Below are 27,408 nucleotides of genomic sequence, written 5' to 3' on the forward strand. Positions count from 1 at the left end.
CATTTATCACCTCATTTTTTTTTTCACTTGCTAAGGCTGGCTGTTACTGGAACACATTTCTTTCTCTTCTGACCACAGTGGACCCAGAGTTTCAGTGGAGATATCTTGCATCATCCTGTGGAAACCATGAAGGAAATGTGTTGGAGATGATAACACCTATGGAAGTATCTGGAATACCCTTTATTTAAGATGTGCCATGCCCTTCTATATTGAGATCTATTAACAGTAAAAAAACAAAGAACCAGTCTAAGAGTCATTTGTCATGATATCCTAAAGCAGATTAAAATCATCTTGCTAAAGAAGGCTGGCTTCCCTGACTTCTGTGTGATACTGCAAAGGATTTCCTACATTCTTTTGTGGTCTAGAACTGCAATGTATTTTAACTCATTCCAGGCTTCACACAGCTTGTCTCTGTCACAGGCTTTTAGTAACACCTTCATGCATCATCCTATGGGAAATACTTAGGGCACAGTCTTCTCAGTATAGTCACATCTAGACTCTTTCTGTGAACACTATAAGAAAACCAAATTTGGTGCCACAGATGGCAAAATTGGATGTGGGATGCTTCATTTGAATAACATTCCCTTTTATTCGATGCTGGCTTCATGGAGGAGGGAAGGAATCTTTCCAGACATTTCCTTCTGTCTCCCCTTCCATTCACCCTGCTGCTGTGCTAAAGAAAGGCACTGCAAAATTATTCTCTTTCCCCACTGAGAGTAAGTCAACAACTAAAATTAACCTGAATTACTAAAACTTAGAAAACAGCAAAAGTAATCAATCTTACTGAAGAATAACAAAGTTTGTGGTATGCCCTTACTTTAGAAGTTATAGAACAGACTTCAAATAAACACAGGGATTTATTTAGGTACATTCCACCCTGCTTCAAAGAATTGCATCACGTTAGGTAACTTACTTCTGCGTATGAGTAGTAGTAAATCTATTCAGTATTTCATTCCAGAGGATAAAAAACTTCAGAAACAAACTGAAATTAATGGGCACCCCACTAAAAAGTAATTGTCTAGCCAGCCCTCTAAATCAAATCTGTGTTAAGTACAATGGTGGAATTCTCTATCATTAACCAAAAAATATACTGAAAATTTATATTGTCTCCCTAGAGAGAAGCCAGGGCAGCAGGTATGCAATGCTATACATATTTAATGAATTAAATTAGGAAGAGCTGGTGCAAGCAGAAGTTGCAGCCAAATTATGTGAATGAAAGGAAAATTATGATGCATGTTTCATCTTTCAATGTCTTGTTTATATGGCTTTTGCTGGAAAGGAAGAGGGGTGGAGCTGTAGGCAAATCATGCTACAAGTGGGTATATCAAGGGATCTGAGGCAATACAGAGCTATGAAAAGGATGGAATATTAATTGTCTTTCCTCATGGACCACATCAACATTATTACTGTTGTGCTGCTGCTTCCAAGAGAATGAGACTTTCAAAAATTTTCACAGTTTCAGTATTTTATCTTTTAAATATTACCTTGGTTCTCCATGAAATACATCTCTATTTCACTGTTTTCTCTTGGCATTCATGATGGTCTCATCAATGGAGGTCATCAATACCCAAGTATTCTTACTGAGGCTCAGTCTCATGATCACATAATTTGTGTATAATGATCACAGATGGTGCCTAATTTCTAGTGGACATTTCCAATTAAGATGACATAAACTATACCTCTGTAACTGTTTACCTTTACTGAAATCCTAGAGTTTATTGTGAGTAAAGTCTGGTTTCTGCTAGCAAACACAACATATTAAAAAATACCAGGAAAATTGAGTTCTCTTCTTGTTTTCTTTTGTTTCTTCCCTGAGTAGTATAAAGGGCAGGCACCTGGTTTAACATTTAAGGCTGTGAGAGAGATTTTTTAAAAAATGTCAAAAGGAGATATTGGGAGAGGTTGGGAGTGGGAGGAATCCCCTGTCCTCAGCACTAGGCATGAAAACTCAATGGGAGCTAACTCGAATGAAGAAGCTGCAAAATCTTCAATGGAAAAACTAAATTCATGCTGTTGTTCCTTTAAACAACAGAAGTGGAACATTGATGTTTCCTTTAGACTAAGGAAATAAAATTAAGGCTAAAAAGGAGTATGTCCTGAACTGAGAATTTGGAAGGGAACAGGTGTATTAGTCCTTCAGCATTTCCAGAGGCACAGCAGGTAGCATTAACAGAAAAACTACTAAAAAAAAACCCTCTTGAGTACAGAAAGTTAAAACACATACCAGGAGCCAAAGCACACCCATCCACCTCATTATGTATGAAGAATGTGCTCCGAAGAAGCCCCACAAACTGACAGCACAGAAGGAATTGAGAAATAACAGACCCTATTTATAGAATGGCTTTAATATCATGGATTCATCTCCATGTAATTATCATCTGTTTCCACATAAAAGAGGTGTATTCTTCACTTAAATCAGTGGTAGACTGATCATTATTATTTTTCCATATATCTTAAACAAAGAACCATGTGTGCAGTATCACAAAGAAACTGTAAGAGGTAGGCACTTTCATATTTCTCTATTTCTACCTATTAAAATGAATCATAAAATAAAAGTCTCTTTAATTAAAAAAAAAATTAGCAAAAACCAATTTTGTGGAAATTCACAAACATCAGAAGGTTATTTGTGACCCTGTAGAGTCCTTATGTCCTAGACTATAAGAAAACATATCTGATAGCTGGATTTAGTTTAACATTTTGTAGGTCACAAGCAGTTACTCTGCCACTGAAAAGGACTCTTTTTCCAAAACCATTCTTCTGACATTTAAAAATGCTTGCTGCTGTGTTCAGTATTGTTCAAGTAGAATTGGTATAGAATATATGAAGAAAAAATTCCAACAAAGAAAGGACTACTGGCTTGTTTGCAGCTTTCCATTCCAAAGACTTCTCCCATTCCTTCTTATCTATTGCAGTGCAAACATGAATGTATTTCCTTTAGCAACTAATTGTGTAATCACCTACTAAAATTTGAAGTTTTAGTTTGCTCATTTAGTGTATTTTTCCCTAGTCCCAGTCCTGTCCATGGATGAGTTTTTCTATTAACACCTCCCTCTACATTCAGAGCAGAGCAAAGGACCTGCTGTGGAGCTCATGTGTTAGGAAAGGATGTCTGTTTGTCCTGAGTAAGGCAGCAGGATTGAACACCACGTGGGACTCCCCTGTTCTAGCAGGCTGGCTTTACTGTTCCTCCTCCCTGGGCGGCTGTTCCTGCCAGCACACTGAGCACCTGCAGCTGTACTGTGCCGGAGCCTTCTCCAAACAGCACCACAGCTGCCAGCAGGCACACGAGAAGACTGAGATGTGAATGAACTGCTACCAGGTAAGGCTGTTCTACCAGGTGAGCTAATTTATGAGTCACCACTTAATATACTTTGGCCCTTTTTCTTTCTGCCTTCTTCCTCTTCATACGTACAAAGCACTGCAAGACATACCAACTTTTTCTGTTCCTTTTATGGATCTAAAATTAAAGAGCATCTTAAAAATATTCCAAGAAAACAATTTGGTTTAGGATTAAAATTAGAAATAATATTTTGAATTGCATTATTAACCACTACACTTAATCAACATACTATTTTTTTAAATTTTAAGCTGTATAAGAAAAGAAAATCTAAAAATATTAAAATATCAAGCATGCTAATGGATTTTCATAGCCATACTTACAGAAAAAACAGCAGCCAGAGTCTCAACAGCACCAGTACTTAGTGTAACATAAGGGATTGTTTCACGACTGATCCCAGATTCACTAAAGATGTTGTTTGTGTAGTACCAGATCTGTATCAGAGAGAATAAAATGAGTTATTAATCATTATAGGTTAAACTACAATGTATTGGTATTTGGTCTAACCATCCAATCTGCTTGAGGTGAGACTTGTTAAAACTCTGAGCACTCCCAAGTCGCTGAGGGTCAAACAGGACAACAGATGTAGGGAAAGTGCAAATTCCAGGTGGATTAAGCACAATGCTGCTGAAGTTCCACTTGCAGACCCAGACAGAATTACAAACAGCTTCAACTCAATTTAGCTTCATTTACTTTAGGAGTAAATCAAAGAAACTTACTTTAAACTTGAACAACAGGATACAAATGGGTTTTGTGTGGCTTACAAAACAGGTTCGTGTAGCTTTATGGAATACTTCAATAGCATGTAGCAACAGAAGAGAGAACAGGAAAGAGATGTTGTGAGGCAACAAGAAGATGCTAATTTTTGGACAGAAGGAGTGAGGTGTTACTTCTGCTTTAACCTTACTGGAGTCAAGCCATCCCCCCAATCTCTTTATTATTCACAGAAAGAAAAGAAACTTTTAAGATTACAGTTGCTTGGGGGAAAGTAATATGCTGTTTTAACCATAGGCTTGAAGTAGCTGTCACTAAAGGCCAGAAATACAGGTTGTATGACTTAGAGGAAGTCAATCACCTTTAGTCAGTAAAACCATATCCAGCAGTGACAATATCCGGGCAGAGAATATATGTACTGGCAACATTCTGAAATAGCAAATCTGGTAAGCATCAGGGTCTCATTCACATCAACTTCCCACTTTGGGAATGACTCCGTTAGAGCAGCATGTCATACAGTGTATTCCTTGATATGAAAAAGTATAACCTTCAGAGTGAAACTTCACCATAGTTTTGTGACTTCTTTAGAACTGAGATAAAATGGTGGAGGATAAATAAGTTTATTATGGTTCCTATGTATCAGGTAAATGTTAACAGTGTAAAAGAGACTAATAGGAAATCATTTATTTATGTCAGTTTAGGTCAGGCTGTCTGGTATTTTGTTATAATTGAAAACATTAACATGATTGGAGCTTCACCATGATTTCTGTTCCATGTGGAAATAAACAAATGTACTGTTTTAAGCAAAACAAATTTTTATCTTAAGTCAAATCCTTAAAAAGAAGCAAGTGTTCTCATGTACTAGCAGGACGATTACAGAAATCTGCCAGTTGGCAATTTCCCTGGAGAACGACCTGAGATTCTTGCGCGAAGGAATCCCAACTTTCCCATACGCCCTGTCCAGATGGTAGTTGTGGAAAAGACCAGAACGTCTAACAGAGCATTACAGACAAAGCACATGAGTTAGAAGGAGCCATCCCTGCCAGGAAAACCTGGCTGATGCTGGCTCACACCCAGCAGGTTGGTTCAGATGCACTCAGGCAAAGCAAGACCCAGGTTCACCAGTACTGGACTGGACCTGTCCTCTCATCTTGGAACTTCGGGTGACTTGAGCAGCATCAGCCAGGAAAGCCAAGCAAAAGAGACAAGTTTTTGAAGCCTGGTCTCTTAAGTGGTCCAACTACTTCTCTTGACTTTTCTCTTAATTTTCTTTGTTTTACTATTAACTGTTACTAACAACTGTTTAAATAATCCATTTCAGAACACAACTTTTGTGTGAATATTTTTTTTTTTCATGTTTGGTGACATTGCACGAGAGGAGAAACAGAGTAACAATAAAAAAGGAAGGCTTGAAATAGCCAACTCAACACACAGGTTCCCTGACAAAGACAGTTTTTCTGAGGCATATTTTCAGAAAGTGGCCACCCAGTGACACTTTTAAGTAACTCTGGCATCCATTTTGGACTGCACATGCCTGACTATCTATCCACACTCTCACTGAAGCCATGAGAGTGTGGCTTTGTTCTACGACAGAATACTGGACAATTTCCATCAGCTATTAAGTATCCTCAAAGTCACAAAACTCTTCCATTTCCCCTGAAAATTTAGCTGTGATATTTTCTTATAGGCAATGTGCTCTGTTATTTGAGCAGTCTGTTTACTACTATAAGCGTCAGTTTTTTTCCTTTATGTGTTGATAAATCTTAAAAAGACTGGATGACAAGATAATTTTGGGGTTTTTTTCTCAAAAATTTATCCACAATGAAGAATAAAATAACCTGCCATTAGCACTGAAATCCTACCATTAGAAGAAAACACCACCTATACAAACATTATTGTAGTTTACCCCACAGGATAAAAAAACTCTTTTAATTCCCTCCTTGTATTTTGCAAAAAGCTTTTACATGCCAGAGTTCCAATTGCATTAATCTTTGAAATGGTCTTAGACAAATTACTTTTATTTAGAATCTTAAAGCTATAGAGATACCTGAAATAAGCCTGAGCTAATGTTCACAGATACAATAGCACAGAGATTTATTAGCCCTGGGGGGAAAATCTAGCTGGAGTGTGCTGCAGAGCACAGTGAGAGTTCCATGCAGCAGTGAGAATATTGCTTTTCATATATATAAGCAAGTAATGACTTTGAACTATGACAAAAAACCCTTTCCTTTTGAGGTGCTTCATGAGAATATTTGCTTTGTGCAGCATAAAGCATCTAAGCCAGACATCACAAGCTGCAGCAAGAATAGTTCTGGCTGGATATAAAGAAAACACTTTTCACAGTGTAAGTGGTGTAAACACCTGGCAGAGGTTGCCCAGGAGGGTTATGGACTCTTCACCCTTCACAAATTCACAAGGCCCTTGGTAGCCTGAGACAGCCCTGAAGTCATGCCTGCTATAAGCAAGGGCTTGGATCAGGTGGAGTGGTCTTCCAACATAAACTGTCCTGTGACCTTCTCATATAGGCTCAGACAGGTGGTGAAGGAGACAGGTGGTGAAGGAGACTTCTGATATCCATTATAATATGATATCCATATTATAATGGTCAATAAGATTCACTGTTTTAAGTCTTTTCCCTCTTTTGCTTCACTTTCCAAGACAGGAATATTAAAGCAACAAAAAAATCAAATATGCAGTGCAACCTTTTAAAATCACTTACAGAATGTTTTGATGACTTGTGTAAGTACTGAACTGAATGAATCCAGCCTAAAATGTCTACGGAAAAAACTCTGAATAAGCATGGGGCGTATTCAGAAACAGAGAACCTGAGTACCAGAAGTGAAAGCTGCATGCTCTTCCTTTGCTGATCTTTTCTACCTTTACATGTATTCCTTCAAAGTTAACACAACATGGCTTTCCTCAAGCTTCTTTTGTTTTAAAAGCCCCCAGGCAATACAGATCTCTGTGAATCTTCCCACACATTGCCCTCCCAGAGTCATTGCTAAAAAGAAACAGCCAAAAAAGGGAAAACATAGAGGTGGAGAAATAGTGTAATTCAAACCTTGTTGTAAAGGAAAGGAGCTCCCCAGGAGGTGCCATGGCCTGAGGAAGGACACTTACAGCATTCAGCCCACAGAGCTGGTAGCAGCCCATGGTGACGACCACGGTCAGGATCTGCCATCGCACCGCGCGCGTTCTCAGCAGCTGAACTACCGACACCAGCTTGGTGTTCCTTTGGGCCCGAGACTCTGCCAAAACTTCTTCTATCTCGTGAGACACATCATCTTTCCCAAGGAATTTCTGAAATGCTACAAAGAGAGGACACTTTAGGCCAGACACTTGGCACTGTGTGCATTTGTAACTGTCTTGCTTCTTTAAAATGGAACCGTTTGGCACAAACAGGAGGCATACGTGGGCTACAACTTAATTATTCTTCTGCCAACAATATCATTCTGCTCTAGATGTGATCTGGTTCATCTCTGCTATTGTGCTCAAAAACTGAAACAAAACCATAAATTGTCTCGCTACAAGATCTCTCTTATGTTATTTCATATATAATACAGCCTAAGGTTCAGTGAAGAATGAAAACCCTGCGTGACTTGAAAATATTTATTACCAAAGCATCCCTGACCATTATTTGACTTGGCTACTTTTAGGTAGGAGCCTAAAAGCAGCCTAACAGTATAGCTGTCTTCATTGCAGGAGATTGATTGGCGAGAGAAGTAGTAAGATGTAAAAATGCATATAAGTTGGTAAACCAAGAAAGGCAGACATTAGAAAGGAATAGCTACTACTCTTCACATTACTTCTTGTTTTTACTAACATATAGACAAGAATTCACTTTGTCAAGGTAATTAGTAGTATAAATAATTACCCAGAGCAGTTCAAGACTTTATATTTGTCAAGGCTGGAGTCATGGGAACAAATTTACATGGCCAATGTAAGCAACCAAGCAACCTCATCTCCCCAGAAACACACCATTTACTATTGCACACTGATAGCTTCCCGAAATATCCTCCCACTGTGGATAATACAGGCTTTCCACCTCACACCTCCTCCAAGACAGAGATACCTCCAGCTGGATGTGATGTGTCTCCACCAGCCTTGTTTGACAGATATTGTCTATGCAAGTGATACTTTTGTCTCAATCTAATGAGCAGACCCCAGGGGTTGGCATTTTAAAAGATGTTTAAAATGCTCATCATCTCAGAGTCACTGCAGAGAAACAATGACATTACAAACACCCCTGCATCAAGGCTTTGTGACCCAGTAGGATGCTAACACTCAAAACAATCCTTTACACAGCAGGTCACTTAAATTTGTAATTTTTATTAAATGAATAAGTTAGTTTCGTTCACCTCAGAGTAAAATAAAATTTTCTTACCCACAGCTTTGCATAACACTGCCTGTAAACAAATGACCACATATTTCAGTATGTTTACACACTTTGGATCATAAAAAGCACTCTGATGGTCAAGAAAACTAGAGATACTGACATCCAGACTTTATTTAGATTTTGAAAAATTACAAAATTTTATGTTTACCCAGGTGAAAAAGCCAATTAGTGGCATTTCATTGTTGTGAGGGATAGGTCACACAAATGAACTGGGGGCCTCCCAGAGCCTCCCTCTCTGATACTTTGGTGAATGCACAAGGCTGCACATTCTGCCTGCCCCTGGTCTGGCAGTGGAGGGAAATAAGGAGCTCTGGACCAAGCTTTTCTGAGGCACTTAGCACTTGTAATGCATTTTAATGGGCCCCAGCTGATTCTGCCTAACAAGGAGGATGATTATTTTAAGGGATGAACCACCTCTGGGTGTTGAGTCCATTCTAACATTCATATATTCTGATTACCAGTTTCTCTCTTGTGAGAGGAGAGGTCAGAATTTTTAAATCTCTCAGTAAAAGCACTTTCACTTATCTTTTCACACATGCTGTACAACCAGAAATGTATTAACAAATTGGGACCTCAGAACTAAAACTTTAAGCTGCTCAGTTTTGTCCTTTGTTATTGCCCAGTTTTTAATAAATAACATGCTAAACACTCATTTTAACAAGAGTGATGTATTTAAAGACAGTGATAAGAAATGTAAAATTAGAACGTGTGCCTACAGCATGTTTAAGTCAATGTCTCGTGCTGAAATTACACTTTCCTCAGTACCATTAGAATGTTGATCAAGAAAAATTCAGGTAAAGATGAGAACAACAAGACATATATCACCATAGACTTCCATGAAAGGATTCTCTCTGATTTTTAAGCATCTGGTTTATCAGCGTAAATTAGGTCAGTGCACAATTTTCTTTATTTTTCCTGTCCTTAAAATCCTCAGCATTACTTTAGGTCACACAAGTCAAAAATATAGGTGCAATCAAGTAAAAAGATAGCAATCTGTCTTTTTTGCACAAGGGAGTTTGCTGTATTTCTAGAGGGACGAGGAACTAAAAAACTGCAATTATTAAAATTGTCAAGTACAAGGCAAGAAAAACAAAAAAACATAGACACCCGATTTCTTTTCTTTCCTTCATGGCATTAAGTAAAAAGATGTAAATGCCACTAGGCAATGGTGATGGATACTTAAAATTACCAACAAGTCAAGAAATACTAAGAAATTACTATGCTATCCATGCATAGTTTTGAATAGACATCACCCAACCTTCTTGGAAAAACATTTTCCTGCTACTCAACGTCTTTAATTTTCTCCCATTACCAGCTTTTCAGTACCATAAGAATCACAATTTTATATATAAATAATGTGGAAATAAATTCTGCATTAGCAGGGAGATAGGGAAACTCAAAAGCCTTTCAGTGTGTGATGTTCAATTTATTAGTTTTGCATTCTAAACCCTGGCACTACTGGCACTGAGGAACACAGAAGTCGTTCCTCTCCTTGCTGCAATGACTCATTTCCCTCTGTGACTGGCTGCCTCTTCTATAGGGAAGCTTTATTTTCATGTAACACTTAAAACGTCTAAGGAGTTGCAGTTCTAGAAACTTTTAAAACCTTCCAGATTCCTATTTAAATCCCTTGGATCAGAAGGTTTTAGAAGCTCAGCCCTCCAAAAGCTGGAATACCGCCTTCATAAATAGGAAAAGAGCTGGATGTTTCCAGCCAAGGGGAAAGAAGTCAGGAAACCCTTCCATTTACTCCACCAGTTTTTATCCATCTCACCTAAGTGAAGGTGAAGCACCTGAAAGAGGTTCAAAGGTCTGAAAAAAAGTCAGTTGGTACCATCTCTAAAACCAATCAGGCCTTTAAATTAACTGAAGATGGTCACTCAACATCTCAGCAACACAGGGAATTACTAATTATTTTTCCACTTTAGTACTTCCAGGACTGTGCAAAGAAAGCAGTTGTTATCAACAGAATTAGCATGTGAATTTTGAGAAGAAATTTTAAAAGATCAAAATGCTGTTGAGTGGTTTACAGTATAAAGCCAGCACCAGGCAAAGGGGGGCAGAAAAAGAGAGAAGTGGTCAAAGTTTGTTTGGGCTTATTCTTTGAAAAGAAATGGACAAAAATTAAAATAAGCTGTGGGAGTATTATTGTCATCTGTTTCCCATGGACACATTCTGATGATCACATCCCTGATGATTAATCATATTAAATCCAGTGTCACACTGTCTCACACAACTTTATCTAAGTTCTGCTTAAACAGCACCTTCTTTGGTCACTGTTGTAGATAGTAGAAATTTCCTGGTAATAACTCCATGTAAACACAGAAATAATTCACAAAATGAACTAAACAGTTATTTCATAAAAACTAATTTTAATAGAGTACTGAATACCCGTAAGAATAACTGAGGTATATCTTCCTAGGAGAGATATAAATATAATAATACTATTTAAATCTACTAAAATATAGATTATGTACTAGTACGCAGCATAGCAAAATTTAAGAAAAAAATCTCAGTATAACTGCTGGCAAATTACTTTAGGCTTTTCTTACATGTCACCTCCCTCTTCTTCTAAGTAAAGAACACACAGATCCTTTCTGAGTTATTAGTTGAGTTGTAATCCTTATCCATTTAAGGATTATATCTTTACCTGTTTCTGTGTGTAGTTTTACACACATCAATAGGCCTGTTCAGGTTCACCTGAAACTAGCCCATATGTACCGGTAAAACAAAACATATGCACTCCACCTAAAATAACGCAAGAACTGGTAAACAGAGTTGTGTTAAAGGTCCAATGACCTAATATCCTTTCTAAAAGATGGGAGGCTTAAGAAAAGTTTTAAAACAAGTCAGTCACACCACAATCACTCCAACTTTTGGCAGGGAAATATCTGAGATGAAGCCTTCACAAAAAGCCAACAAGTGTAGTAGTCATGGCTGTCTCTTCCTTTCCAGTAAGAATAGTTTATAATCCTTACAGACACACAAAACCCAGAGAGAAACAAAAAATAAATAATGTATGTGCTTGTTGTCAGTCATAAAAACTTATTTTAATCACTGGATTTGCAGTAAGAGGTTCCTGCTGTTAAAGTTTGGGTTTAACACCTCTCCAGTCCATGTGGGCCCCCTGAAGGGCTTTGTAAAAAATTGGCTGCCTGCTTTTTTAAATCAGGAGTGGCCTTGCTCTTTTGTCACATGAAAAGGTATCAATCCTAATCCATCTTTCTAAAAATTTAAATCTATGCTTCTCATTATACCTATTGTAATGCTTCTTTCATAACCATGGGACTTCTAATGTATGACTGAATATACTAGATGAACAGATTTTTTATGTCACCAACAGATGTTGCTGTGACATTTTATCCAAGTTGTATGACCCTTAAGACATAACAATATTCTTTTCTCTGGCAAGCTGGGATACCAGCTGAATTTCATTATTGATTTACATGACCTGCTACTGTAGCTGCGTAGAAAATGCAAGATTGCTCCCTGTAACAGTGCACTTCAAAAAAGACATCTCAAATCTCCAAATGCAAGTGTTAACAACCCATGTTGTCAGTCGTAACAAATGTTCCATTTTATTGCTACTACTGATTTTATTTATTTTACATCATTGTGATACTCACAGATCAGGGGTGCACTTGGCATGCAACTAATAGACAGCCAGTGTGAAATCCCTGTCTTAGCTGTCCTAGAATAAGATGGTAAACTGATGTAATTATAGCAGCAGGTTTTTCTTTTTCTCCCTGTTTCTATCCCTGTCACTTTTCATTTCCATAATCTCCTTCTAAAGTCCTTCTCTTCAACCACTTGAATACCCATTTCTCCTCTGCTTTCTGGTCTTGATTAAGAATAAGGATCACACCAGTTAAATGCTAGGCAATTTCCACCCTTCTATTCTTATAAAATGAGAAGAATATTAGTTATGGGACCTGGGAGAGGAGCTGGGGTGGTTCTGCTCTTGCTTCATTACCAGACTTAGTTTCTGGGGCAAAGCAGGTTTATAGATTATGCTTGCTGCTGTTCCAGTGGACTGTTCTCTCCCCAGAACACATGGATCAGTTCTCCCATGTTCAGCAGTGAGACAGGAATATGAGAGATAGTTCAGATCCTTTGGATCTCAGGGAGTAGGGTATAAGTTGGTGACATCCAGGAAGATGAGTCAAGCTCATCTCAGTGCAGCTTTTGGCAGCAGACAGCAGCAAGTCAGGCACGGTGTCCGTGTGTCCGACCGGCCAGACGTCGGCTCAGCCGCGCACAGCGCGCCCCGCCTGCACGGCTGGAAAGGGGGAAGCAGGGCACTGGGTAAAACCCTGCTAGTGGGGCTCAGGAGACCTCACTCATCTGAGGCATCGCTGCCCCTGTGCCCCAAAGAATAGCTTCTCTCATGGTGGTGTGGCTTAGGTTTGCACATGATGCCTCTCTAACCCTCTACCCTCATTCCTTCATTTTTTCATTGTTTGCACAACATGTTTTTGTCCTTCCCCTTCTCTCAGGCTCTTATTTGCCCGTTAAAGACATCTGCTGGAAAAGAGCTTGACACCACTTCTATTTTGGTAGTTAAAGACTGGTTGTCTCCTGAGACAGAGAAGAAAAGGAAGGGATGAAATCAGGGCCAAAACCTCGTGGAAACTCAATGACCTAAATTATCTCAATGTATATTATTTCTCTGTAACTATTAGGAAGACTAAATTTGTCAGCTCCATTTTAGAAGCTTTGACATACATGCATACTTTAGATTATTTCATAAAGGCTAACATAGTCATCTGCTTTAAATACAGCAGACCTTTTGCAAATAATAGTTTTATATTTCTCTGACAAGGTATAATCCACAGTGAAATATATATTTGCATGAATAGCCTTGATCCATTAAGGGAAAGAAAAGGGACTTAGTCAGTAGAAAGAGTTGCAAATTTCCAATATTAATATTCAGATTTTAGCTAAGAGGCAAATAATTTAAAAGCATTACTGTAATCATCATTAAAATGAAGAATTCTGCTTTGTCATTATATGACTTACAAGCAGAAGGGCATTTTAATAAATCACAACTCCTCCAGTCTCCTTAATACTTAGACTTTTCCTCCCCCATTTCTGCTGATAATGTGAATATCCAGATGATTTGTCTCAATTTTGATTCACTCTCCTATTTTTTGAATTCCACTGTAGACTACACTTAAAATGTGCTACACTGTGTACTACAACATAGCTCAGAACTGAGTCTTTTCTTTTAGAATTAATAAAATCCAAAAGCATATATTCATATGCAGTTACTTTGAAAAGCTTTTTATATCAGTTGTCCCTTTTTTCTCTATCTAAATTTCTAGTCCTTAGGGTAGCTCATGAAAGCCATCTTCTTGTAACCAGCAAACAAGTGGCTAAAGCTTATTTCCCCAGGCAACTCCTCTCCTGATGCCTTCTACTCCAAAACCTACCTCCAATGCCCCTGGATTAGATTTCAAATTATTTTCAGAACATGGATGCTGAAACATCCCAGAGTGCAGCTGGCACATTACCAGCAACAGTAAATGGCGTGAATTTCAAGGCAGATGGTGCTATTCTACTGCCATGTTTTCTAATTTTTAAACTCTACCTATGAGAGGTCCAGTCTCACTGTCAGTGTTGAGGTCTCCAGGTACTGTAGCAGGATTTTTAACAGCTCCTCACAGCAAGTGTAATATTATGCAACAGCATTGCAGATGCAGAGCCTTTGGCAGCCATAGCTCTGGAAATATATCCACAGTTTTATCAGGCAGAAACCAGCCAGTTTAAACTTGGCACCCAAAAGCATTTCTTCCCTGCCCAGCCATAGTGCTGCAGAAGTTTTCACCCAAGAGTCAACCCATGCTGGGTCCTGCACCCACAGCTGGCAGGGCAGCCCTTTCCTTGGAAAAGCTGCTCTCTGCCTCCTCAAAACTCTGCTGATTCTGTGAAGCTTAAGAACACTTTCCAAAACCTTGTTGCTTTTGTGCTCCTTTTTTTTCTTTTTAAGCATTGAACTGTATCTCTGAGTGTCTGAGGCTCCAGCCTTTATAGAATTCTTCATTCAACACCAAATTGAGACAACATGGGACTCTCTTCATCAGTTGCTATTGCATAGATATATGCAATATATCAGAGGGCTCTTCAGAATAAAAAAGGCCAATTTTTAGTTTCAAAATAGAAGAAACTGCATAGAGTTGCATTAATTTCTTGCTAAAAGATTATTAAATTTATATTTCAGGTGTTACACACTTTACAAGTTTTTGCAAGCAACTAGTTCATGACTGAAAATGTTAAGGGTCATATTCAAACAAAGGTTTAAGAATAGTTTATAAAACACTTATGTTTGGTATTTTGGTATTATAATCAGACTCCTTTTTTATAGACTCCTGTTTTTCATATGCTGTTATAAGTTAACCAAATTTTTTAACACTCTCTCACCTGTATTGGGACCATAGTAAATTTACTGGGGTGGAGAATGTAGCAACTGGGATCATGCAAGCAAATAGTTTTATACCTGAAACTTGAAGCAAGGACAAAATATTCTGTGTCTCTGAAGCTGAAGCAATATGGAAGTGTGGGATTTTTTCAGTTAAACAGATGTATGGGGTTTTTATTAGATCAACAAAGGTTATTGAGTTACAGAATACAGGGTAAAACACAGTGACTACTGGGGCAAAAAAAGCAGCAACAGAATCTGTGTTTTTATTAGACAGAGTGCAAAGACTGTAGATAAGGGAGAGTCACAATGACTGAAACCACCTTTTACTTTGAAATGAACTCTGCACAGAGTGGCTGGCACACAACAGCAGGATGATTTGGTTAGTTCTGCATCACCATGTGTAATCTTATATAAGTTACCTTGCTGGAGAATTTAATTTATAAGAACTTCAAAGCTGCAGCTATATTTACTCATATGGAGACAAACAAAAAGGGAGAGAAAAATTATTGCCAAGAGATCCTCTCCTATGAGAATATTCTGCTCCTAGTGTGGTATCAGAATCAGGTGCCTCCAGCCTGAATCCCTACAATAAACACCCTTTGTTGCAAAAAGGAACATATCATACCTTGTTCTGCCTTGCTCCTGTTATGCTTTTCGAGTAGGAGGTACCGAGGGCTTTCGGGAAGAAAAGGCAGAATCACGACCTGTATCAATGATGGAACAATGATTGCTCCAAACAAGAAAGGCCACCGAGATTCCTGCAAATGGATGCAAAGATGAGTGAGTAATACTCTCTCATAGTGACACTTGGAAGAAAAATAACTTTGATAGGGAACACTGTAAAAAATTACAGTGTCATCATTCAAAGTATTGTGTCCACCACCAGAGTGACGCGTTCCTCCTAAGCTTAGTAAGTGGTTTGAACACCTCCATCTCACATCACCTTAGTCAAGGGCCAAGCCCCCAAACTGCTTTTTGTTGTCAGTATTTATTTTACATTCTTCCACTTCAGCAAGGCCTAAAGCACCCTGTTCTGCGTAGTATGGGAATTAATCCCCGCCTCAAACCTGAAATGGGGCCCAAGACAACCGAATAACTCCCAGAAATAATGGGTGGGGTATCTCCTAATCAAGCTTTTCACTTGTCCTTTTAGGTGAGAGAGGTGTTTTTAAAAAAATGCTCCTGGGATGGGAAAAGAACTTCAGAAAGTGTTTTTTCAAACAATTTAAAGCTTGAGGTAATCGGTCACCCTAAGAGCCTGCATTACCATGGAGGCTTCAAGAGCCTATTTCTTCATTCCTTTTTTCTCTTCTTTTTCCACTTGAGTGGAAAACTTTCTGTAATGTAGGTGAACCAAAAGTGGTTAATACTGTTTATGGACAAACAAGTCTGGATCTTATTTTAAAAGCTAGAAAATTAAGGTTAAGTCTTTAAAACTAGTCAATAATCACATAATCAAAGTGGGTAATGGTTTGTAAAGAACTTAGGAGAACAGGCAGTATAACTTGCCACCTTCATTCCATATCTGCCTGGAATAGTTTCCTGCAATAGAAACCTCTTTGCTATGTACCATATTGGAACAATTATAGGGTGTTATAATTTTTGACAATACTTCCAGATAAAAATGTTACTCTTTATCAGCCCATCATATTTTCTGAAGGTTTTTTCCCACCATGTCAAGGATACTTCTTAAAGGAAAAAAAAGTATTTTTTGTATACTGTTATTATCAGCATTCTGCCCACCTACGGAGATTTCTGTGGAATAAACTTACACTCCTTTTAAAGTCTCCTATAGTGTATGGTTTATAAGTTGCTCACATTTATCTCAAATAACTCTTCTTGAAAGCATTATTTTGAAAAAGCTATGAACAAGACTCTGAAATTACCCTTCACAATAAATAGCAAACCCAGCTACTGTAATGGACAGCCCTTTATTTTTTGACACATAACATCCTGAATTTCCTTTATTTCTTCTATTTAAGATTTCTGTTTTAATTTTTAACATGCTAGCTTCTAAAACCTTAAAGTAAATTCATAAATTCTCAAAAATATGTTCCTACTTGCCATTTTGGCATGAATTGATCAGAAAGTCACTGAAGCCAGTGGAAGCTTCTCCATCCATTTAAAAATATTTCATGTCTATTCAACATTATGGAGTGTGTGCTCTACTTGCTTTTCTCTTAATTTACATTACACAATCTTAACTCTTTCCTCTCACTACAGAAAGAAATAGTAGGACTAACATAAGTTTAAAGGATTCATTAAAATTTCTGGAAACCAGGTTGAACTAGACCCTCTAAAGAGAACTAAGAGAAGCAGGCAAAAGGAGGGTTTCATAACCTCTTTAAGAGGGAATAGAATTGGACAGGTACTGGGACAGTGCTCAGAAGCAGTAATAAGCTAAAGGCAAAAGACAGTGTAGGTGACTGAGAAGACACTTAAAACACTTCACCTCAATTGTCAGCAGTAAGGAGAAGCACACAGGCACTGCTGGGAGAAATGAAAACAACTACATCCCACTTTATTTCAGAGAAAACTTAAAAGAGCATGAAATATTTTAATTACAGGGGACCTGGTTTCATCACCCGCTCAGAATTGGTACAAATAACATGTCAAGATGGTAAAATTTTCATTTTAAACTGTCACATTATGGATATTTGCTTAGGCTGGAGCATGAAAAACCTGGCTTTGATGTATTTACAAAAGACAGTTAAACAGTAGAGCAAGTTTGACAACCACAGACTCATTCAAAGGTTGATGGAATAAAGTGCAAAGCTGCAGAGACAGAAGATTGGGTGGAAGGGAGGGAGATAAAATATGGCATGGATTTATCAGCTGCAAATGAAACAAGATTATGGTGCACTGAAATACAGTAAAGAAAATGTTGCCATGTCAGAAAATCATCAGCTAAAATGCAGAAAATGGAACTTATTGTAACCATCAAAAGGTGGAAAGAAAGTGGCATGGGGAAATGTCAACAGGCACTACTGACAGCTGAACTATCCCTATCAAGCTCAATAATCTGTTTAAGCACCAGTTACATTTAGTATTCTCAACAATTAGGAGGATTTTGATAAAATATGAAAACACTCTCAACACAGACCATGTAAACAATATACACATAAATACATTTTAAAGGGAGAACAGAATTGTTAATAAGGTCATGAAACAGAGGTGAGAAGAAGTGTTGTAGTGCCCTGGACATGGGCACCCATTTTTTCAAAGATTTAGTGTGGCCAATTAAATATCCCAGTATGAGATGGATAATGGGATCAAAAAGACTGAGCAAGGAAATAAGCACCTGTGACAGGCTTCATTCTCTCTGTTTCTTTCTAAATAATTTCATAGAAACAGAGAAACATAGAATGGTTTGGAAGGGACCTCTAAGATCATCCCATTCCAGTACCCTGCCATGGGCAGGGACCCCTTCTACTATCCCAGGTTCCTCAGAGCCCATCCAGCCTGGCTCTGAACACTTCCAGGGCTGGGGCATCCACAGTTTCTCTGGCCAGTCTGGTCCAGTGTCTCACCACTCTCATAGTGAAGGTTTTTTTCTTAACATCTATTACTCTTATCCTCTTTTAGTTTAATAAATAGATTTAAATTATTTATTTATCTGTTTTAAAAGCATCATCTGGACATTGAACCCCCTCCCATTCACAACTCAACCATGACTCCCGACTCAGGGTCCTCATTTGCTCTCTGCCAAGAGTTTGGGTTTCTGTGCTGTGGAAATTCCCATGTCCCACTGAGCATCCTGACCCCAGCTGCTCCCAGGCAAGCTTTCCCCATCCTGTCTCCTGTCCATTCTAGAGCCACAGGGAAATGCCCATACCCCAAACACCTTCTCCTAGGCTCAGGCTGGACATGGGGTAGCACAGGGCACTCCCCAGCCCTGCTCTGCGTCCTTGTGCAACCACCATGCTGCCTCACAGAACTGTCAAGGGCTCCACTGCTTGAAACACGCAGGAAAGGGTCTCAAAATAAATACTCTTTCCCCCTTTTTAGCACTCAGTGCACAGGATAATCTGTGATCTCTCAGTGAGAAAGTCTATTAACCAGTCACTATTAAATAGTCAACATTTAAGTACTTATTCTGGAATTAATTCCTTGGGGATGGGGTTGTGATGAATTTAGTACAGTGCTGAACAACTTATAAACAGAAATGACCTTTTTGTATAACTTTCTTGTGCAAAAATGACATATTTTACCCATTTTGTATGTGGGGAACAAAGAGACAAAAACCTCTGGCATCCAATGCAAGATACTGAAAATATCCAGGAAACAGTGATTTGGTAGTCTCTTCTTTTTGATTTTCTATAAAAACCAGGAACACATTTAAAATTTTAGTTTTGCAAAATATAATCACACACAGAGACAGAAATAATTACATCTAGTATAATTTTTAGATGCCCTAAAGCATCTTGCCTCAGCCTCCTGCTGCAGCTGTGGAAGGATGCAGGTCTCTGTGATATTCTGTGTCACATCTGCCAGTCTCACAGGGACACCTAAGGTACCATAGGGCATCAAGATTATACTATCTGCTTATATTCAAGCAATTGAATTTTGTCCTTTTTTGTACAGACTTAGCACAAAAAAACCAGCATACCAGAAATATTCCATTTGCCCAGGAAAAAAAAAAAAAAATATCCCTGCTCAGAAGAGACTGGGTAAACTTACTTAGGCATGCAAAGCCCAGAATACTGCACACGTTCAGCATTTCTCTGTTAATCTGCTACCACACCACATAAAACACTCCTAAAAGGACAACCACACTGGCCTGGGGCCAAGGACTCAAAAAGCACTGAGATGGAACTAATTTCTTAGCTTTAGAACTATCTTTTCTTCCTTTAGTCAAGGGCATGGCACAGTGGTGATGATCATGTGGCAGCTGAGAAAAGAGAATTTCTGCATCTCAGGCTTCAAAGCAGCTACTCAATAAGGTGCAGAACAACTGCCTTCCTCTCACCTTTGTACCACTCCAAACTCTGCTCCACAATCTCCTCTGGTGGCAGGGGATGCTAATCTCACAGTTATATCCCTGCAGGACACAATTTGCTCTTTGCATGACCATTCCTGTAACCCAGTTTGTCAAAATGTATTTCAACAACAGAGTTATAAATTGCTTACCTTCCTGTTTAAAAAAGAGGCAGCTCAGATAATATGTGTATTTCACCTCTGTTCTGCACCCAGATGTGTATTTTTACTGGCCACTACTACAGCTATAACTCTGACAAGAAGATTACTCAGGTAATTACTCAAGTATCTTCCCAGGTAATATAATCAGTACAGAAAGTCACAGACTTAAGGATGTACAAGTCTGATGTAAAATTCACAGAAATCAGCAGGAGATTTTTGCTACTGAGCAAATGGCCTTTGGATAAGAAGTTAAAACAGCTTTGAAAGTGTCTGGTGTCTGAGTCCCATGATTCTCTCTTCACTAAATGGCATGTTAGAGCATGGAAATATTGAGAGGGAGAATTAAAGTATCTGTTACAAGTTCCCCAGATGTTTTTTTGTCCAGCTTTTTACTGGAGTAACAACTAACTTTTTACTGCACACTTATATGGCATAATTTGTCTTCATTTATTCATCTCCAAGAGAAGCAAAAATTTCAGATAAAAGCAATGGGAAATGGGAAGCTTTCACATGGGATTATTATCAGCAGCCACAATATATATTTGAGCTTATTTAGGAGGAAACATTAGAGGTATATTGGAGCTAGGCAAAATTTCTGGCAGAACTTCCTTTCAGTTATGCATTTAGACTCAGGTTAGCATCCATAAATAACAAAATATAAAAATAGTAAATTAAAATAATTGAGGAGGATAAGACTCAGCTTTTTAAACATGAGAACATACTCTCATTCTGATGCCATTGGGTATCTCAGATGTCCCTGTGGGACTGGCAGATGCAGCACATAGAACTCCAGAGACCTGCATCCTTTTGGGACTGTAGTGGGAGATGAAGAAAAGTGCTCCAGGGCATCTAGAAATTGCATTAGATGCAAATGTTTTTTTATGTGATTATATTTTGCCAAACGGAAGTTATGAAAGTTAGACTAAGGTATATTAAGGTTAAGAGAAAAACTAACATAAAAACACCCAAAGGACATTTGCAGTTTTAAAAACAATGGAAGTTATTGAATATTTCATCTTAACATTTTTTTAATGACAAAAAATCTGGTTTGGATTTAAAAAAACAAGACCCAATTAATTTTAACTTGACATTTACTTCAAGTTTAAAAAAAATCCCTCGAAATACTAATCAAGAATATACCTCCCATTTTTTTTCCTTTTGCCAGCAGTTTCAAATGCAAAGACACTCAAGAGTAGAAAACACACCCTCCCACTCAATATGATGACTGCATGCTATCCTACAGTGCTTGACCAACTTACCATGGCATTAATACCTAATTTGTAAAGGATAAATTTACATATTAGGACATGAATTTGCAATAATGGGTAGTTTTACAATGTATAATAGAAAGTAAAACTGAAATGTTAATCTTGGAAGTTAAGAACCTTTAAAAATATATTAATGTGAGAAACTCATTTGGAAGGAAGTCACAGTCTAAATATAAATTGATTTAGATTTATTGCTTAATAACAGATTTGTAAGTATTATCAAATACTCAAGCACTAAGGAAAAAGGAAAATCTGAAATGTTCACTTGCTCTTAAACATTTGAAGCAGAGTCCAACTTATACAGGGTAAGGTAAGTTTTATAGACAGACACTATTTGTTATAAGGTCAGCTACAATAGGGGAAAAAACTCACCTTTTTAAGTCTGATAAAGTAGCAGAAAGTCATAGTTTAAATATTAGTATAAACAAATGCTCTAAGTTTAGCAGTGTTAACTGTGGTTCAGTGGATAAGGAGAAAATTATAAGCAACTGCTGTCAGCCTCCACAGTGTTTTGATGTCTTTTCTTCACATCTGTTGAAGGATATCTTTCCAGGAAAGCTGGTCTACTGCTCTTCCAACTGACCCAATTAAGCAGAGAACAGCTGCATAGAAATCTTCCCAAGAGGCAGGTGAGCACTGTTTCACTGTCTATGAATAGCAGTCCTCACTGATGATCAGCTTTCATCCCAACATTAGATGCTCTGCCATTAAGTCTTTCATTCATTGTTGAGTCTAATTATATATCTCCACAGTGCTCTTGTTTCCATCACCACACTTCCACTTTCAGACAACTCCTCTCCTGTAAGATGTTCTCCTTCCCAAATGCAAAAACTGCAACATTTCAATATTACAAATGGCCCATCAGCCATATGTTGCTAAAACTTTGGGAATTGAAGCCTCACAGCACAACTTTAATGGAGTGAAACTCATTTGCAAACATGAAAACACACAGCTGTTTTCCCATGCATTACTTAATGAGTAATGAGTTCTGTACAGAAAAGGGATGAATAAATACCGTTGTGTCTGTCTCAGGGAACCAATAAAAGTTGATTTATAATCTCCAGTAAATACATAATCTCAGCTGATCCACAATAGATATAAACAAAGTACCCCACCTAATGTCTCCATTAGAAATGTATCAACACGTACCACATTCCCCCAGCAGGGCTGATATAACAGAGTAAACCTCTTCCCATGGGTCCTACTGAACTATGAATATGCAAGAACCCAGAGGGTCTTGTCAGCATTTCTGTACTTTTATCAGACCCACCAAGGCTGTGTCTGTTGCCTGCACAGCATCTTCCCTTGCCTGGATGAACCAGCCTTGGGTGAGGTGACCTTCATGTCCCTGACCAGCAACTCACAGCTCGTATTGAAGTGCTTGTGCCTTGATAAAAGACTTGGAAATTGCTCCAGCAGTAACAAACTTCATGCTTTATGTGTTACTGTGAAATGAGGAGGGAAAGGTCCCATTGCTAGAAAAAGAAAAGAACTGAGAATATTTGAAAAAGGATTTCCATCTTCAAAATCACTGCCTCAAGCAATTCTTTATTGGTGTGTCTGGTAGCAGTTTGCAGGAATTGCATGCAGACATCAAATACCTGCTGAAATTAGTGGCTATCTGAATGAGCAGCAGAAATATTTTTTGCTTTCTTCTCCCTTCCTGAAATTCTTTCCAGAAATTCCTTTCAAAGGATTTGAGCAGGCACTTATAAGCACCAATGTGTCCCCTGTATCCTTAGCAGAAGTTTTAAAACACTCTTCAGGGAAGGCTTTAGATTTTCATTCAGAGTTTTGCATTTCACTACATGAATATAAAGCAGTTTTGCTTCTGTGTTTTTAAGAAATACTGGGCAAGCTCAGCAGTCCAGTGAATTGGCAGGGACCAGGGTAACCTGGAGTCACCTTTTGCAAGCCTGGCTTAACAACAGAATTGTTTCCAGGGGTACTAGGAGACCACCTCCTCAAACTCCTGCTCTAAACAAAGACAAATCCTGACCAAAAACCCCCACAACTGGGAACCAGAGCTGATGAGAAAAATTCCTGTTATTCTTCCCAAGTCCTACACTCACCTTTGCTCTTAAGAACTCATTAAGAACTCATTAAGAAATTCATATACAAAAATAGACTCCACAAAGCAGCATGTTTCTACAGACACAAACAGCTCCACCATCATCCAGGTCATTAATGAAGATACTGAACAGGACTGGAACTCTGGGCCACACCACTAATTACTGGCTTCCAATCTGGACTTTGCTTCAGTTTACTATATTTTCAGAATATAACTAGGCAGAGTGAAGATGTTATGGGATTTTTTATTCTACATAGCCAGATGTTTGAAATTATTACAAAGAGGACACTTTAGGATTTCAAGTGATGCTGGAAAATGCTAAACTGTTGGAGGCATTTGTCCTACTCTAATGGAAAGTACAAACACCTTTTTATATTCTATAGACAGCATAAGGCATAAGCTGCATTAATTTCCAACACTCTGCATGAAACTGTAAGAGTTCATCTGCCTCTTATTGCCACATGAGCTCTTTGTTCTATACTCTGAAATTCCCACTTGTATTTTAAAGAATAATATCTTTAACTATAGCCACTATAATGGCTCGAGGAGAAGATAAACATACAGAACAAAAGAGCTCATAGAAAAATACCCAGAAACTAGTTGATTCATACTTTGTCTTATCATGCTAATGTGTCAGATTCATTTCAAGAGCATCTCCAACAAACCATTTTGCCACTGGTGTCCACCTGCAGGCTTCGGGTCCCTAGAGCGATTTGGAATTGCTTTCTCTACTCATCTATAATTTACTGACAGTTTTTAAGGAATCCTTGAATCTGAGTCAAGAGTCTTAGGAAGAAGGATCAGTTAAAAACAATAAAAAATAAAAACAAAGTAAAATCATGCTGAAAATGAAGCTTTGACAAGGAAAATCAAAGCTTATTTTCAGAACAGCCTTCAACTGCACAGGCTGTACAACCTATTCCATCACTGTCTGTTTTTGTGCAAGTGAAGGAGTACTTTTAAAAGACCTTGGTAGAGCAAAAGGTAACATTCCTATAAAAACTTTCCTAAATACACAGTTGTCTATTGCATCAAGTACATAATTTTAAGAAGTCTGGTAAAGAAAATGAGAGTTCAACACAGCATCTACAGAAGTTTTTAGTTTTATCACACCTATTCCTCAGCAAGGCTCACTCACGTAAAAAACTAACTTGAAAGGGACTCATCACAGAGATGTTTCCTTACTAGACATATACTACAGTGTCTGTGGAGTTCCTGATTTAGCTCAATTTGCTGCAGAAATTGATATTGATATTTATATCAGTAGCAGATTTTCTTTGCTAAACTAACGAGTTGTGGGGAGGGCATTTTGGCTAGTGTCATCATGCATCACAAACCTATCTCCAGCTAAGTACCTATTTAAAAACAGGTATTCTCTAGCCAAAAATGCATTAAAACTGCTAAAAATCTTCAAAAACGTGTAATTAGATTAATTAATGTGTCTTCTATGGCAAAGACAATATCCAGTTAATAAAGTTTGTAACTCTAACCATGTACACAAGATTTTCACAATAAATTCCAAGCGCTTTTAAAGAAATATTGAGAAGAGTCTAGAAAAGACAGCATGTCATTTCAGAATAAATTCTAAACCTTCTCTGGTACACTTTGTTTCTGATGCACTCGTGCTTTGAGTGTTTCCCCAGCATGGGGTTACCCACAAGAGCTGTTTAACCCCGATTTTTCTCCTCAAGAAGCCACTTTCCAAATCCGATCATTGTTGCTCACTCCTGTACCTTGTACTGCTTGATTACGCTCTTTTTAAAACAGAATCACCAAACCTATTCTGCTTGCAACATTCAAGAGGTGGACACATCAGGAATTTTTATTTTTTTTCCCTTGAAACACTAACACAGCAATAGGATTCATTCAGGAAGTGCTCCCCTGGTGAGTCCTAAGTCCCAGCGAAGTTTTTAGGGTAACATACTATCCACTAGGAAACAATGCAACCATGTAGTTAGGCAAGCTCCCAGGTGCATGACCTAGAAACACTTGAAGTTTTAAAAGTAAGGTTGCTGAAGTAAACAGAAAAAAAAAATAAAAATCTATTTGTCCATTGGTGTAGTGATGGGGAGCAGCTGTTCAGTCAGAGAAGCAGCCGGAGCTGGGCAGCCACCGGGGCCAACTCCAGGGAAAACAACAGCAGCTTGGCAAAGCCTGACACACCAGGCACAGGAAAAGGGGCTCAAAGCCGAGCTCTGAGCAAGGCATGGCAAAGGCAACTGTTTCAGCTTTACCTGTCCTGAATAAATACGCACACTGTGAAACAGTTTTTTCTGTCTGATATTGATACCCAGATACAAGAGATACTGAAACATTTTCAATGTATATTGAAAATAAGAACACTGCGACTACTGCAAAAGCATTCAGAAAGGAAATCCTCTATAATTTAGGGAAAGATTAAAGCCCACCTTCATTAAACAACATGAAGCCGTAGAATAGACAGTCTGATGGTTTACAATGTTTAGAAGATGTTACCATGCTAAGGAAAACCTGTGGAGCAGGACATTCCCGGCAGGAGGAACTAGATGAGTTAGCTAGAGCGATACCTAAAGTTACATGGAATATGTCAGAATCAGGCCAGACAATATTTCCCCAAGACAGTAAGTGTAAATTTGAACTTTCAAAACTGAAGTTGACAGTGCATTGGCCTTTGCTTTGCAAGAGCAATCTGTCAGGAAAAATAGGCTGGGTGATTCAATTGCAGGATCACAGAAACAGAGAGAACAGAAATACCTGAAGGGCAGTGTTTGAAGAAGTGACAGGTCTAAGATCGTTTGTCCTTATCTTATTATCTGGTTTTTTCCCCTCAGTCAGATATATGGAAAGCTGCATATGATGTACAGCCAAAAATGGCCTGAATTAAATAATTGTGTAGCCAGCAGCAATAATTCAGTGCCCACATTACAGCAGATAACATCACTGCACACCTGTAGGCCTGCACCACGGCTTCCTGAAGAGTTAAGGACCCTGCCTTACAGAACACAAGATGCCAGCACGTGAAAATAAGCACAGCTGTCAGCAGCTGGGGTGGTGGGGAGAAGCAGGCACATGAAGTCATTGTGCTCTGTACTCTGGTCACCAGCCCACTTAACCAGGGAGGAATTTCCCAAACCTCAGGAATTTCCCAGACCTATAAGAATCAGAATCTTGAATAAAAAGCACAGCTGTGATTTGTTGGATGGGAGGCAATTAGGATTGTGGAAAGCAAGATTATCAAGTCACTGCAGCAGAGGACTGTTATCACAACTGGAACTTTTCTCACATAATCACTCTTGGTAAGCGCTGCATACTGAAGGAACACATTCTAAAATTAGTACCTTTGGAGACAAATACAATAAAATTCTATATACCCAGAATAAAAAAAAATTGCCTGTATTTAGGTATTGCAATCTTTATTAGATTGTAAATTTTTTTGTTCCATTTGCTCTTTTATACTATAATTTAAAAATTGGACATAGTCATATTTGTCTAGTTCATGTCAATATGGCAGGACACAGAAAAGAATTAAATGCATTTCTGCAATACTTCAGACAAAACATTCCCAAGAAAAATAGGAAATGTTTAATATAATTCTGTTTTTCTAAAATATTATTTAATCTGGGTTAGCTGTATAATTTTGTTCTTCTAGGTTTGAATTTAAACCAGGAACTACTTGAGACAGCGACTTACAGGGTGAGAAAGAGATTAAAGAGATTTTGTTACTAGAGGAGGTGAAATTTAATCTGAAACATAAAGATCACAAGTGATAGGGGGAGGAGAGAGGAAGCACACTGTAGAAGGTGGTGAAAAAAAAAAAGAAACAGAAAGGTACTAAAGAATAAATAACAGTTGATCAAAAGAATAATGAGAATAAATTGACAGAACTGGCATGAAAGATATTAGAAGGAAATGAGAAGATTGTCAAACCTCAGCACTTCCAGGAGAAAGCTTGGGAAAACTGAAGGAATAGGAAACAGCCAACCAGCCTTAAGGCAGTAACCCAGCCAGAGCTGACCCGTGCCCCTCAGCACTGCGCCTGGGGCTGCCCACATGCCTCCTGCTGCACCTTGATCAATCCTGACA

The 27,408-nt window shown here is 38.3% G+C and overlaps 1 protein-coding gene across 1 annotated transcript in view; it reads right to left on the bottom strand.

The window, feature by feature from the left end:
- SLC2A9 (solute carrier family 2 member 9) overlaps nucleotides 1-27,408 on the bottom strand; it is a 75,511-nt gene that overhangs the window by 31,625 nt on the left and 16,478 nt on the right. Inside the window, exons 6-8 of the mRNA XM_041484524.1 lie at nucleotides 15,494-15,626; nucleotides 7,172-7,359; nucleotides 3,661-3,771 (exon numbers count right to left, since the gene is read on the bottom strand). Of these exons, the coding sequence (XP_041340458.1) occupies nucleotides 3,661-3,771; nucleotides 7,172-7,359; nucleotides 15,494-15,626 (432 nt within the window). The remainder of the gene's footprint in view (nucleotides 1-3,660; nucleotides 3,772-7,171; nucleotides 7,360-15,493; nucleotides 15,627-27,408) is intronic.

Source organism: Pyrgilauda ruficollis, unplaced genomic scaffold (assembly GCF_017590135.1).
Source record: "Pyrgilauda ruficollis isolate IOZ18807 unplaced genomic scaffold, ASM1759013v1 scaffold1, whole genome shotgun sequence".
NCBI classification, from domain to species: Eukaryota; Metazoa; Chordata; class Aves; order Passeriformes; family Passeridae; genus Pyrgilauda; species Pyrgilauda ruficollis.